Source organism: Protobothrops mucrosquamatus, unplaced genomic scaffold, assembly GCF_001527695.2.
Source record: "Protobothrops mucrosquamatus isolate PMUCROS unplaced genomic scaffold, P.Mucros_1.0 scaffold_68, whole genome shotgun sequence".
Lineage (NCBI taxonomy): Eukaryota > Metazoa > Chordata > Lepidosauria > Squamata > Viperidae > Protobothrops > Protobothrops mucrosquamatus.
In genome coordinates, this window is record NW_015386144.1 from 5,396 (window position 1) to 21,661 (window position 16,266).

The 16,266-nt window shown below is 36.9% G+C and overlaps 1 protein-coding gene across 1 annotated transcript; it reads right to left on the reverse strand.

Annotated features, from left to right (window-relative positions):
* Positions 1-2,517: 2,517 nt before the first annotated feature.
* On the reverse strand, positions 2,518-15,820 carry NFKBIZ (NFKB inhibitor zeta). The gene is made up of 12 exons (XM_015813188.1): positions 15,493-15,820; positions 12,087-12,226; positions 10,754-10,790; positions 10,553-10,659; positions 9,662-10,434; positions 8,834-8,939; positions 8,397-8,543; positions 7,595-7,658; positions 6,901-7,070; positions 5,429-5,539; positions 5,152-5,319; positions 2,518-4,267 (listed from the first exon to the last, which is right to left on the reverse strand). Exons 1-12 carry the CDS (start codon positions 15,734-15,736, stop codon positions 4,214-4,216), a joined length of 2,121 nt encoding a protein of 706 aa, XP_015668674.1. The 5' UTR covers positions 15,737-15,820; the 3' UTR covers positions 2,518-4,213.
* Between the last annotated feature and the right edge of the window lie 446 nt (positions 15,821-16,266).

Sequence of the window (16,266 nt, forward strand, 5' to 3'; positions counted from 1 at the left end):
GGATTACTCTATAAGGAATTGTAAAAAAGATTTGTTCTGGCAGTGATCAATGCTTCCTTGCAGGAGGGATGATGCCCCAGCCTTTTAAGGAGACTGTATTCTGCCCTCTTTTTAAGAGAGGATTCCACTCTATTAGTTAATATTTGTCCTCTCTAAACTTCCCTTCCTGGGGAACATTGTTGAGAAGGTGGTTGCACTAGAGCTCCAAAGTTCCTGAATGAAATAGATTATCTTGACCCTTCCATGTGAGAGTCAGGTGTGGATATGGCTCAGAAATGGCATTGATCTTTTTGATGATCTATGATAGGAGGGGGATAGAGGTGCATGTGTCCATCCACATTATCAACAATTTGATACCATCAACCACAGTATTCTTCTGGAGCAGCTTTGGGGGTTGGATTGGAGGCAGTGTTGACCTAGTTCACTTCCTTTTTCTATGGCTGATTTCAGTCAGTGTTGATAAGCAAGAGGTCCAGCCCTTGCCCCTGCTTTGTGGGAATCTTACAGGGTTCATCACTTTCTCCACTTCTGTTTAACATCTACATGAAGCCACTGGGTGAGATTTTCTACCATAGGTTGAGATATCAATATATTTACGAACAGGACTTTTTTTGTCATAGAATGCCCAGAACAGAGTTCCGGCACCTTTTTTGGATGGAACCTTGTAGGGTAGGCAAGGCGGGTTGTATGACGTGGGTGAGTTCCGGCACCTTTTTGGGTTTTTTTTTACAAAAAAAGGACTACTTACGAACATCCAGCTATAAGTCTATGGTGAATTAAGCCATGCCACGACCTCTTTTCACAGTGCCTGGAGGCTGTTAAGGATTGGATAGAGAGCAAGAGGCTGAAACTGAAACTTGGTAAAATGGAAAGGCTCTAGGTTTGGAGCGCTTTGTTCCATGGAGGATTGCACTGTCCCAAAGAGACCCAGTGTGTAATCTGGGAGCATGTGGCAGTCATTGTTGTGGTTTGTCAGCTGCCAGCTGAGCTAGCAGTCGAGTCAGAGGAGGAGGAGGAGGGAAAGGGGAAGGGGAAGCTCTGATGCCTTTGAAAAGCTCCAATGTGCAGGAAGACTCAGAGCCAGATGCAGAGCTGGGGCCAATTGTCCACGCTCAGGCAGAGAGGCAGTTGTTTTCGGGACCTGAGCTGAGGAGGAACAGATGGGGCCCATCCCAGATGCGCGTCAGAGAGGAGAGCAACTGAGGGTTATAGACTGGCTCTTAGAGAAAAGAAAAAGACATTAGCCAGCTCCTCCTTGGCAGGAACATAAATAAGAGAGGTTTGGAAAGGCTGGTTGTTACAGACAACCGTTCATATTACTGGATACTTCAATCAATCAGATTTCTTTGCCAAGACCCAGGTTTGCCAGGAGTATTTGTTTGTGTTTGAAGTGCTAATTGAGTCTCCCTGCTGGGAACTAATAGCCCGTGTGAGCTGTGACTATTACTTTTTTCAGTTAAAGACTTTTTAACTAGAGTTCTCCCTGGAATATAGTTTGTCCTGACTTGTTAATAAAAGGAGTTTCTACTCACAATTAAGCAGTTGATCATTACTTGTGAAGGCTGGGTCAGAACAGTCATGGCCGGAAAGGCCTTTGCGCTGTAGATTGTGTGTCAATTACACCCTTTCCTGGACCAACAATCCCTGTTCACAGTCACCCATGCCTCCCACCTTGATAACTGCAATGGGGTCTATATGGTGCTACCCTTGAAAAGTATCTGGAAACTTCAATTGGTTCTAAAGGTAACAAGTATAGATTTGCATGTCACCTTTCTTGTGGTATATGCATTGACTGCCAATTTTCTTCTTGGTCCCATTCAAAGTGCTGGTTATCATCTTTAAAGCCCTATATAGCTTGGGGCCAAGTTTTTTGAAGGGTGTCGTTTTCTAATTATATCTGGCCAACCCACCAGAGCAGGAGGCAGGACTTTTATGGGTCCTCTCTCTTAAGGGCCTTCTCTTTGGTGGTTCCCTCCCAGTGGAACATCATCCCTGGGGAAATAAGATTGGCTCTACTTTGTCACTCTTTCAAAAGGCCCCAAAGACATGCCAATGGTCCTGGGAACTCCAAATAACAAAGCCAATCAAGAGATTTGTTTGACTGTTGTCATCTGAGGGGAGGAGTATTGGTTTTCGTATTGGGTTTTAATTATGCAAGCCATCCAAGTGTCACTATGGGTTGGGAGGACATATACATTTTCTAAATAAATAAATAAAATCTTCAACAAGGCCCTTACTGCTTTATGGGAAAAAATAATCCCATTACATGACCTAAAATATATTATGCAAATTTAAAAACTTTGGATTCATCATGTTTTAAAATTGTCCTTATACACATGTTGGGCAACATTAAGTTGCCCAACTTAATCTCATCTACGAATCTCATCTACGAATCTCATTGTTATATTTCTTACTGCAACTGCACTAAGGAAAACCAATGCCAGAAGTTTTAACTCTTACAGAAGTATTAGTATCAGTCAAAATATAAGACACCACTTATATTGATTAAAATGTTTATTTCAAAAGATATATTTGTAGCTCTAAATATCAAATATAAATTTCCCTATTATTTGTCTACAAGACATACTTGATCAAACAATATGATCTGATTAATTATGGAAAATTTATGATTCAGGGTAGTGATTCAAGAACAGTATGTACAGAATTTTAAAAAAGCAATGCAATTCTGAAAGTAGTTACTACAATGAAACATTTTAATATGTTTTACATTTTTTTATATATTAACATCCAGCTACCTACTATACCTATAAGGTAAAATAATATAATGCAATTAATTTTTTGCAAAGCCCTGAGACATACATCTATTGATTCAAAATGAGAGAATCAGAGTCAGTGTAGAAGAATCCTACTCCGATCAAACATCAGTTCAGTTTTCTGTCATTAGCCAAATGTCTTTGTGAGTATCATAAACTAGGGATATGTGACTTCTATCAATTTGAGGATCACACCACACTTAATGCGGTGTATTGACCACTCTCCAGAGTCAGAATAGATGGATTTCATACTGTTTCAGGGTTTTTAAATGGTGAAGTAGTTTGCCTTTTAGAAACAAAAGAACTGAAATCTTTGGAACCAGAGTCACAAAAATCAGTTTTTGAACTCCTGTCATAAGCAAATATGTATACAACAACTTTTAAAACAACCAGTATTTCAAATCATACTGCCTCTTGACATTCATATTCCTTTTCAATTCCTCTTGAGCATGATAGAATATTAGAATATAACAGGTAGTCCTAATTTATTTGATCCTTAGAATTTTTTTTACAAATGACAAAAAGTATATATATATATCATGCAATCAGCATCATTTTGATCAAATGCAGTTCATTTTTAGAGACTCTAATTGAATCTGTCATACTATTGCTTATTTATTCTAACTGAATTCTTTTGATATTTTTGTTACAAACATTTATAATTGTATGTAATCAGGAAGTATTAATTTGAAAGAATTAATTAATTTGAAAAAGAATGAACACAAGCCAGCATTATTTTTCTGAATCTCCATAAATTATTGCTGTGACCAATGAAATCACCATATAGACAATGTTTCTTTATAAATCATTTTGAAGTGTTTCACAAAAACAATTTAACAATTATGTTAATAACTTTTAAAAACTTAACAGAATTCTACACAGAATTCCCCACTGTAAAAGGTTTAAATTATTAGAAACTTTAATACATTTAATTAACTATACCTACTGAAAATAACCATAATTACATAAAAAGAAAAAGCTAAAATATAAATGACTATTATTAGTAATTTTTAGTATTCTTAATACCTATATTCTATATCATAAGCCACAGCAAAAATGTCTGCTCTTGTTATATGTTATTCTTAATATTTGCTATACCCTGATGCGAAGTCAAGGTAATCCAATAAAGTCTAATAAACAGTACAGTACACTGAACAGAAATTACTTTTGGGTAGAAATATGAAGGACTGTAACTGTCAGTTTTGTTCTTGATTTCTTAAGTTGCTTAATGGAATAATTCAAACTGTTACAGAATGCTTGGTATAAAATAGTCTCATCTGTGAAGAAGAATTGTTATTAACCCACTATATAATAGTGAACAAAATATTCTTGTTTCATAGAAACAACAAACATTTGCCTCCACTGGACAAATGGTCTATTTACATTTACATGGGGGCTGCCTAACTGACAGCGAGTATGGGTCATCTTACTCATGGAGCTTAATAGACTGATGATCTCTGCTGACTTGTCTTCCCTTTTAAGATTCGTCTTATCTGAGAAAGAGGAAATAGAAGGGAAAAAGACCAATTATTCAACAGCAGTTATTACAACATTATTTAAGCCTGACTGTATGCAGTATGCAGTGCGTTTATAACTACAATAATTAGCAACATAAATTCTGATCCCATTTGATATTATAACTGGAGGACTAACTGCATAAGCACAATCATGGTTTCACTTAGCAACCTCTTAGCTTCATGACCTAAATGCCAGTCCCAATTGTGGTTGCTAAACAAGGACCACACTGTATTGTATTAACTTGAAGATAACAGACTGTTTATTGAATTGCACACTGAATGGCTTCTGTGAGACATCAGATCTTAATTCCCAAGAGAACTCTCCACGAAGAATAGAAAGGATTGACGTACATATGTCACTATAATGTATACTTTTCATGTGCATGATGACGACCATCTATTTCCTTTTTTTAAGTTACTGAAACTAAAATAAATTGATTTATACAGGCTCTGTAATTTGAAAAAACTTTCCCCTATGGATGCAAACTAGCCATTTAATGAAATAAACTAAAGAAATTCTATAATTATAAAGGAAACATATGTTTCTAAAAGAAACATACGTTTGCAAAGCACTTTAGATTTCAAGACCTGAAAAACAATGTTTCTATTTTTATAAAAAATATTAATAAACTTAACGTAAGGGATGTCTCCCTACTTTTGTAGTTTCATTTCATTCCAGAAGAAAGCAAAATAAGTCATCAAAGTTTATGACAAAGATATATTTTTTAAAAAAAACAATCTAGGTATACATCTCTTCATTCTATAACAGGACTAGAATATTATAGGCAGAAAGAAAAAAGCATGAAGCATGATATTTACTTCACACAAAAACAAGATTTCAGATATCTTTTATCTCTTACCTCAACTCCAACAGGGCTATCAGGAACCAAGTGAACTGGCTGCTCATTTTCCAAATTCCTGGCACTTGGATCAGCACCTTTGCGCATCAACAAACGAACTGCATCCAGCTGAGTCATTCGATGCTGCAAACTAGCAGCTACATGGAGTGCAGTATTGCCATTGTAAGCCTAGTTACAAGAGAGAAAAATCGTTGTTTAAAAGGAGATAAGAAGCAGAAGGATTATTTCTGCAAATAGGAATACCCTAAAAGAGACACATGGTTTGTTATTTATATACCTTGGCATTGATAAAAGACAGACAATTTGGGAGCTCTAAAAACAGTCGAAGGAGTTCCACATTTGCTTCTTCAGCTGCTAGGTGAAGGGCTGAACGGCCACTTTTACGGTCCTGTCCATACACAAAAAAAAATGTCCAAATATTACATACTGCACATTTAGTCACTGTAAAATTAAGAACACATACAATTAGTCGCTGTAAATGAAAACATAAAATACACTTTGAGGAACAGTTTCTTGGTTTTCTTAAATAGTGGCATTATCTTTGAAACGTTACAGACTGAAGATGAGCCTAATGATTAAACTAGATCAGAGCTTTTCAACCAGTGGTACGGGTACCACCTGTGGTACATTGGCACCTGGCAGGTGGTACGCAACCATCCTAGAAAAGTGGTAGCGGGGGAGGGGAATGAGAGTGCTGCTGGGCGGGCGTTCAGGCAGGTGCCTTGCTCGGCTGTGCTTTGGGGGGCACTTTTTTCAGTGCCATTGTAACTTCGAACAGTCACTAAGCGAACTGTTGTAAGTTGAGGACTACCTGTACTTTATCACTTTTTTCCTTTTTTGGGGGGTCATCAAGTTTTTGACACCTTGCTAGACGACTGGTGGTACTCGGATATTGCCATATCCTAAAAGTGGTACAATGGGTGAAAAGGTTGAAAAGCCCTGAACTAGATGAGCCCTGATGGCGCAGTGGTTAGAATGCTGTATTGCAGGCTAATTCTGCTCACTGCCAGGAGTGGGATCCTGACCGGCCCAAGGTTGACTCAGCCTCCCATTCTTCCAAGGTCAGTAAAATGAGGGCCCAAGATTGTTGGGGGCAATATGCTAACTCTGTAAACCTCTTAAGAGAGTTCTGTAAAGCACTGTGAAGCAGTATATAAATCTAAGAGCTATTGTCTAAGTGCTAGATAAGAAATTATATTCTTAAGTTAAGGAGTTAGGAGGGTTTTTTTCTGATCATTCATTATTTGTTTCAGAAATAGAGACAAATATTTATATGTAAAATGTGATACCTACAATATTAACCAACCATTAATTCATTCATATGCTTTGCTTATTATTCAGTATTGCTCCATTACAATAGTAATCTGATTTATGCATACTAATTAAAGTGAGAGTTTTTTTCTTTTTACATGCTAATGTGCTAGAGGAGAAAAAGCAAACTGGAATTTAAAAATTAGTGTATTTATTTCAATAATGTAAAAATATAAACTATCCTTTAAGCTTAATACTGATCATTTTATATGCAACAATATACATTTAAAAACCTACAGAATATCTATCCAGGAACATAAAAGATCATACTGAACTCTCAAGTATAGAGAGTTAAGTTAATATTCTTTGCCTATGAATGTATCACATGGCACATATTTTTCAACTTCTATGTCTTCAAACAGATGCAAAACAATAGTATATGAATCATTTCTCAAGTAAACATCTAAGTCTATTCTAATGTTTCCTTATGTGACTTACTCTGGCTTCAACAGAGGCCCCCATCTGAATTAGATATTTGATTGTATCTGCCAGCTTCTTGCTTTTCAACCTTAATTCCTGGACTTCAGGAGTATGAGGTGACTGCTGCCCCTGTAGTTCATGTACTACGGCATTATGAACCACTACTGCACAGTGCAACGCTGTCAAACCTTAATATGAAACATTATCAGTTAGCAAAACAAAACCCCAGGTCACCTTGTTCTGATCAATAATGTATTAAAAATAGTCATTCCAATAGAATATCTAGATTTTTTTCATTTTATTTGCAATGCATAACTTTAAAGGAATTTTAATCTATGCTCTAGTTAGTGACATGCAACTTGGATACTCTCCAGATATGTAAACTTCAATTCCCAAAATACAGGTCTCTTCTACAGTTATTATTTAGCCAGCTTATCTAAGTTAATGTAGCAATATCAACCTAGCATTATTAAGCTCAATTAATTAACAATGCATTAGACAAGGACCCTTGGTAGAAGACATTTAGTGTGGGATTATATTTGAAGCCATTTCTATAATTTATTTTATTTAAAAATGGAATGTCATTAGGAGTAAACATGTGTGTTATACAACATGCCAAGTACAAGTCCTGAGCATCAGCACTGAAATCTGAACATTTTTAATTGGGTAGTTTACCCACTTAACACAAAATGTAGGAGTATTAGTTGCTCACCCTCATAATTCGTTCCCTCCAAATCAACATACTGATTGCTTACAATGGCTCCTTTCTGGATTGCCTGAAAATGAAATGAGAATCTACATTAACTATATGCAACAGTAACTGAAATCTGAAAGCATGAGATCAAATTTATATAATTCAGAAAAGTTTATGCCATTACAAAGATGTCAGTATTTGTATAACAATTTGTTTAAAAAACAGCACTTTCAAACTAGACAGTTTCTGTTTGTGGTCCATTGTTCTTCAGAATTACAATTCACAGGTACAAAAAACCTGACCATCACTTGAAAAATTATAAAATAACCAAATGTCTCCTGAGAATTGCAGAGATAATTTCTGCAATGTTCTTGTTTGCTGGTTTTTTATTGTATGTAGTGGGAAGAAGGTATGAAATGGCGAACAGAATTACTTTATAGGAGCCACACTGCATTATCATTCAGTCTGACCGATTGAATGATAATGTAGTGTGGCTCCCATAAATTAATTCTGTTCTCCATTTCCTTTTGCAGGCAAGGAAGAAAATGCAAAATTTCTCGTGTTTAACATGGGGCTGGAAAAGTTATACATCGTATTATAACACATTACAGACTTCCAGCTCCTGAGCAATTAGAGTCAAACTGGGCAGTAAAGTTCAGTTAAAACTATACTTCTAAATAATGTAAATAACCTTAATGGAAAGTATACTATATTGAATCCTTAATGTATAATTATAGGTGTTGAGATGTATTATTACATATGCTAATAAAGAGAAAAAAGTTAATACAAGTAAATACAACTTATAATTCAGATGCCCCACCTGAAGGACTTGTGCATGACCCTTCTCAGCACACACATGCAGTGGAGTTCTACCCCAACAATCTGTAGTATTCACTTGTGCCCCAAGACTAACCAGATCCTGGACAATAAGGTGTTGATTTGCAGCCACAGCTACTTGCAGGGCACTCTAGAATAACAAAAAGCAGATGTATTAGACACTGTAATCTTAACAAAGAATGGCAATTAAGAACACAAACCACATAAAAGCCATTTCAATGAAGTAAAACCATTTCAGAGAACACCTCCTTAATGAAATCAACTTGGTCTGAACAGTTTATCAAATAATTCTGTTACATATAGATTGCACTGTAAGTTTCCAATTTAACATTAAAAGGGCAGGCTATATAAGGTTTGATAAGAAAATAGAGGAAATAATCATGGGCATAGGGTGGGAATTTGCTATGTTAAGATAATCACCTGGCCATTGTGTTCTTTAATATCCAGCATATGCAGGGCTGTCATCTTTCTTGCCAGCACATAGGAAACTGCCCGTCGTCCCTGGGCAACTGCAATGTGGAGAAATCTGTGGGGGGAGGGGAATAGAAATTAACACAATAAGATGTTTTAAAAATATGCTACACTCTAAAAAGCCATTGAGAAAAGCCCTAGGGAACTTGCTGATAGCAAAGACCTATTAAGGTAGTATTATCATCCAGTGGATTATTTCTTTTTATCATTTTTAGGTATGGTGCCAGATATAACAGAATAACACCATTGGAAGGAACCTTAGAGGTCTTCTAGTCCAACCCCCTTGCTCAACAAGAGATCCTATATCATTTCAGACAAATGGTTGTCCAATCTCTTCTTAAAAACCACCAGTGAGGGAGGACCCACAACTTCTGAAGGCAAGCTGTTCCACTAATTACGTTGTCAGGAAATTACTCCTTATTTCTAAGTTGGTTCTCTCTCTTTGCTTCTTGTGCTGCCTTCATGTGCTTTACAGAAAAGGTTGACCCCCTTTTTTTTGTGGCAGCCCCTTAGATATTGGTGCACTATCACTATCATGTCGCCCTTAGTCCTTCCTTTCATTAACCTAAACATACCCAATTCTTGCAACTGTTCTTCATGTTTTAGCCTCCAGACTCCTAATCATCTTTGTTGCTCTTCTCTGCAGATGTCAGTACCATTAATGTACTACAGAGCTTTTTGTTCATTCAAATGAATGGCAGCCTAAAGGCATCTAAACAAATAATGCTGATTCACCATTTCCACTTCTGCAGTAAGTAATATTTGGACAATACTCACGTGTCACCATCAGAATCTTTAGCAAGAATCTGGTCTTGAGAAATGTTGGCCATTTTGTTTTCTTCCTGTTCCACTTGCCACTGGAAAAATGATTTGCCCAACTGAGTTGTGCTGCTTGTACTGCCCTGAAGTTGCAGAGATATATCTGAAGAGGACAGAGATAAACCATGTTCCTCAAGACCCCTGGATGTGTTATCTGAGACCTGGCTGAAATGCTGAGAGCAGCTACTGATTTCAGTTTGCTGGAGGCCACTAGGAATTGCTTGAGGGAATGGAGCAGGGATGTTGTCTGATCCTTCCGAGTCATTTAAAAGAGAAGCAAAACTTTCTGTGGTACAATATGGCACTTCTTGGCTGTCAAAAATATTTTGTTGATATTCAGAAGAATGGCTGCCTGCAGAGTGAGGCCTGTATTCCAGCAATGGAATACAATGCTGGGACATATCCTGTTGTTGTTGTGTAGGAGAAAACTGATAATTCTGGGACAGGTCCAGCATTGGAGAAGAGCTGTTTGTTTGGAAAGCTTGGTACTTTTGAACAGGTGAAAAAGCTTGTGCCCCAGTCATCTCTTGGTATTGGTGTTCCCCTGGAGAGTTGGGATTGACCATGCTGTGAAGCCAGCTAACTTGTACAGTGTTCAAAGACACTGGACTGGATTCATTCTTAATATTGATAATATTCTGCAGCATATCACAGCTGCTGTCTTGCTTAGGCTCATTATTATGGGGATCCTCCATATTATTATCCATGGAAGTTGGTGTCTGTGGAGGTGTCTGAAAGATAAGGGGTATAGATTTTTAACTGGTCTAATTGCATCTTGCCTTAGAAGGCAGTTGGAAGCTGTATAGTAACGTGAGAATGAGTATAAAAAACTCCATTAAAAATACTTACCAAGAGGTGAGGTTGCAAAGTAACTGTTCGTTTGTAATATACTCCATCAGAAAGACAGTCCGAAGCTTTTCTTTTCCGATTATAAGTCAATATATTTTTTAGTTCTGCTGAAAAATAAGCAGATTTCATAAGCCTATGACACAGCCCATTTTTCTAATACTCAAAGACAAATTGAAGGAACAAATGAGAGAAAAACTGTACCTGTATATGGATCATGTTTCATGAATGTTCCTTGTGCCTATTTAAAAAAAATGAAAATATTTTTATATAATGTAAGTACTCTATTTTACCACGAGAATATTTACAGAAATATTAGTATAATTATGAACTTTTAATATTTTTTCAGAAAAAGCAAAACTTTTAATTATAGCTTTTCCAATAATTATATTCTACTACCTTCAAACATTTTTCTTATTCTATTTATTTCAATCAAAAGAGATTAAAACTTCTGAATATCAAAAAAGAGTAAAAATGTAAACTAAGAGTCCATGCATTTCAGTATTATATAAAAGCATAAACAGGAGAACTAGGTTAGAAAGTTTGCATTTGCAGATCAGATATCTTACAAAACGTTCTTAATAATCGCTCGGCTACATACAATTTTTCAGATCCATGTTAATTTCATCTAATGAACTGAAAAAATTTCCATATAAAATTGAGGTGTGTAAACAATGAATGTAATTAAACTGCCTCTATTTAAACCTATAGCTACCACTTTTCAAATTAATGGAAAGATAATAAATGAATATAATTAAATATTTTGCACAATTCACCAATTCTAAAACTTGAAGCAGTGCCCAATATGGTGCATCTGTAGAATTAATAATACAAAGAAAATGCTTTGGATAACAGAGCTCCCTGGAGGCTGAAAACGTTTTGTTATAGAAGGCTAAGACACAGCTAAGAAGATACTTGTTACTTCCTTTTAACTCTATTGTTATATTGTTCAAAATTTCTGGTCTTTCTATGGACAAAAGAGCATATCTATGCAGAAAAAAGAAAACTTTGAATAGGAAATTTCAAAACATCCTAATAAAGTTTGAACTATTCAATGCCACAAAATGCTGAACAATTGTAGGGAAGAATAGAAAGAGCTGAAAGAAGAATCTGTTTGGAACCTGGTGTAAGATTATTGTGCCACCTGTTCTAAACTAAATTAAAACTCCCACGTTTAGGCAAAATAAGGAATGGGTGATATTTATGAACATTAAAAAATACCAATAAAAAATATTGAATTAGACAGAAATCTGCTCACTAGAACCTTCAGATAAAGTGACATGAGCAAATGCATGCTCTGCATTTTCCCATTTAAAAAATGGTCCATTTTTGGGTATAATTTGCAATTCTCATTCACTGACAAAGTATTTTTATTTTTTTAAAAAAAAAAAATTGTTTTTAAAGGCCATACAAACTATTATATTTCACTATAATGAAGATGTTCATTAACTTCTACACAAAATTGCTGCAAATGTATTCACAAATAAAATACTTGTTTTGATTCTGAACAGCACTTATGAAAATATACAACACAGACCTTTAATTCCTCAGTTCCATGATCTGTGGACATCTGCTTGCTATTTCTAAGATGCAACAACAATTCTTTCACAGAATTTTTTACCCGAACACCTTGGAAAGGTCCTCTTTGTTGCTTTCCTCCCCCCATATGTTGCTCAGCTGTTAAGACACAAAATTAAAATAAAAGCATGACACAGACGATTTAAAAGAAAAGTAGATTTCATATAAATTTATTCTAAACAAGAAATTAATTACTTGGTTAATATTTCAATTAGATTTTCCCCCTAAAATGCATCAATTATCTTTCTCCCAAATCCAGGTATTCTAAAATTTTGGGTTGTGATTGATTATCAAAGGTTTTATGAGCAACTTAGACAATCCATCTTTCCCTCAAAGTTTTTCAGGCTTCTGCAGGCAAGGCAGGAATGTCAAAATTCATACCACTCTGCCTGGGAAAGCTTTCAGTGGGCTTATACAAGCCACACAGGAAGAAAATTTAGTAGTATTGCAAAGATGGAAAAATCAGAAAGCCATGAGTTCTAGTTCTGTCTTAAGCAAAAAGCTAGCAAGGTGCTCTTGGGCCAGTCTCTTTTTCTCAGCCCTAGTAAGAAAGCAATAGTAAACCACTTTTGAAAAATCTTGCATGAAAATGGCAGGAATTTAATCAGGCAGTCTCCAAGAAAAAGACACAATTGAATAGAAAGGAAAAAAAAGATGGAGAACCCCTACCTAATATTTTAATAAGAATGGGAATTCCTATTCAAAAACATTAAGCATTAAAATGACTTTGAATAAATAATGTTCAATGTTACTTGCATAAATCCCCTCCATAGTTAAACCGCTTGTCAAAAATATAATCTTCCATAAGATTAGCTGCAAATATTTTATTCTCCCTCTTAATGTCATCAACCCTTTAAACACAATGTATTTTGAAGTATAAAAAACAGAAGTGAAAAGAGGAACAATAATGCCCATCAACCCAAGAGAGAAGTGATCTAATTTTAAAAAGTACAAATCAGATTTTCTACATAATCTACCTATTTAATTTTTTTAAAAAAACTAAATTCCCAAAGATTTGAAATTTCTGGATAGGAAAAGCAACCCCGTCTTAAGAATAATTTCCCCTTTAGAAGTTTTAATAGAATTTTCCCATCCCATCAAAAGAAAACAGAAGTATCTGAACATATCTTTGAGGATTCAGTTTCAGAACAGAAAGAAAAAAAAAGCAAGAATCAAAGCAGATGAAATACTTCAGTCAATAAGATTTCACAAGGCAAACATCATAAAAATATAAGGTAATATGAAATATAATATCAAACGACAATGGCAGCAGCATAAATGTATAAAAGTTAATTGGTGAAGGAATTCAAAATAATATATCTTTGTAAAGATATACCAGGTACACTAGCTTTAATAAACTCTTGTACAAAAGATTAAAAATCATGGCATTGAAAGTCTACAAAATTTCACCATTTCCTAAATATTTTAAAAGAATAGCTGAAAAGGAAAGCTTTGGCCAAGACACTGTAGAATCAGATTTCATTTGTCATTGTACAAATTAACCATAAATGTTTTCAGTTGCATACTACAATTTATATCATGAGCATAAAAATTAGAAGTAACATCAGCAACAGAATATCCTAATTTGAAGTTTTAGTCTTGAAGTAGGAAAGCTAGCATTGTTTAAATAGCTATCTATGTCTCTATATAACTGAAATGTTATCAAGTTAAAACAAAACTTTCACTTTTCACAAAGTAGGTTGTATCCCAAGGTCAGAATATTCTTTATTTTTTTCTAACTGTACTGTTAATTGTATGAAAGTTATAGTCTCTCTTTCATTGTAAAATGCCAATCAACTTTTTTTTTTTTTTAAAAGCATATCTTATTTGCTTGCTTCTTATGGTTTCAACAGTAAAAAATTATCAAGATATGCTGAAACTAATATAGGTAAGAATATTGCAAACTATTTTCAGCAAACATAAATCAATAAACAATTTACAGAAAATTAATTCACTGCAGAGCACTGTACTCAATAAGTTGTTTTCCATTTTCAATGTAATGATATATTGAGATGCTATCCAATACCAGGTAATGTATATCTGAAATTGCTGGTAAATTTAAATCCACAAATTTAGCTCAATATCAACACATTTTTTTAAATTTTCTCTTTACAACAGACACCATCTGCCAACTCTTACAGCAGCCATGAATGTCATACAGTCCGGGAAGGAGACAAGAGTCAATTCCATAACTTTAAAAAGACCTTTCACAAATGGTTCAGTGAAAGAAGTCAAGCCATTTTAGAGGCTAAAGTTAGTTTTGGAATGCACTTACTACACACGAATCCAAAGCCATTATTGTGCATAGCGTTATCTATTACACAACTACTTTAAGTATTTTAATACTTAAAAATTAAATAATTGAATAATGTGCCAGAGGTTAATCTAGGTTTTCTAACATGGTCATACCCAGTAAAATACATGATCCGACTTATAGTGTTAGAGAGACTTGTAGGCAAAACGTTATGCAAAGCAGCCTTACTCCCCTGAAATATAGGTAGCTGTGCCATGGACAGGAGAAACAGCAACTTTTAGAGGGGCAGCACCAATAAACCAAAAACATCCTTCATTCTGGACATCCCACTAAATAGCTTATCCAGGGCCACTCTTTTGAATAGCTTATAAAAGATGCTTGTGGCATGATAATCAAGGACATTAGATATATTTTCCGCCGGAAGTACGAACAATTAACCAGTGGAACAACCTGCCTCCAGAAGCGGTGAATGCTCCAACACTGGAAGTTTTTAAGAAGAGACTGGACAGCCATTTGTCCGAAATGGTATAGGGTTTCCTGCCTGAGCAGGGGGTTGGACTAGATGACCTCCAAGGTCCCTTCCAACTTTACTATTATTATTATTAACCTGGACCGACATACCGATTTACCCCAAATTCTTCATTCTTGGAGGTCATTCAGATTATCAGCACAAGCGTTTGGTATATATATATTTAAGGGGTTAGGGAAGGCCGTTTTATATAATGTTTTGCCACCTTTGTCGTGGTGGGTGTATGCACACGTCTGCATCCATATATATATATATATGGATGCAGACGTGTGCATACACCCACGACAAAGGTGGCAAAACATTATATAAAACGGCCTTCCCTAACCCCTTAAATGCATTGCACTACAACTCCCATGACCCCCAATTCCATTAGGAGCTATATAGTCCAACGTAACTGAAAGGCCACCGAGATTTCTCGAGAGCCGTCCATCTTTTCAACCAGACCGGAAAAACTTATGAGGACGAGTCTAGCCCAGCCGGTGCAGCGGGCATCGCTTTTGGGGGGGGACCCGGAGTAAAACTCCTTCCACCCAAAACTTATTTCGGAGGCTACGGCGAACGGCCCGCCGGCTGCGTCTGTACCTTCTCCAGTCGGGCGCGCGGCATTCCGGGAATAGCGCCTCTTCCTCAAATAGTTGCTGCCGGTGGCGCCATTGGCCGAGGACTCCGAGTCAGAGCTGGGGGATCCCGGAGCGGAGGGAGTGGGGGAGCAGCTGCCCTCGCTGGAGCGAGGGGAGGCTCCGTAAAAAAAAGCCAAATTGAACGGGCTGCTCAAGGAGCCGGAGTCGTCATCTAACCGCACGTCCCGGGTGTTATCCACAATCATGGCCGGGGTCGCGCGGGAGAAGGAGACAGAAACTGACGCCAACGGCTGAACCCAAAGCCAACGCCTTGGCCTCCTCAGACCGAGTGAAACGTCGAGGAGGCGGAGGCGGGCGCGGCGGCTCTTATAGCGATCTGCGAAGTGGAGATGCGGGGGGGGGAGGGAGGGAGGGAGGGAGAGGAAGGCAGGGCCAAGCTCTCTGACCGCCTGAGGGACAAACTGGGCGCGGCTGCGTGGAGAAGCGGCAGTTTCCAGTAAATGTGTTGCGTAGGTTTTGTCAACAGCGGTTGCTTCTCTCGTGACCTGGTAACTTAGGAAACCTGGGACGAGCTTAGGCCGAAGCGGAGTCCCCCGGGCGGCCGAAACGCTTCCGGCGCCACTTAGCCAAGTGCGAGTTTGGTTTTCAGGGACGTTAAATTGGCCGGCCCTTGCCGCGTCTCTCTCAGCTTCTAAATCGGGGGTAGTCAACCTTGGCTCTTTTATGACTCGTGGACTTCAACTCCCAGAATTCCTGAGCCAGCTAAGCTGGCTCA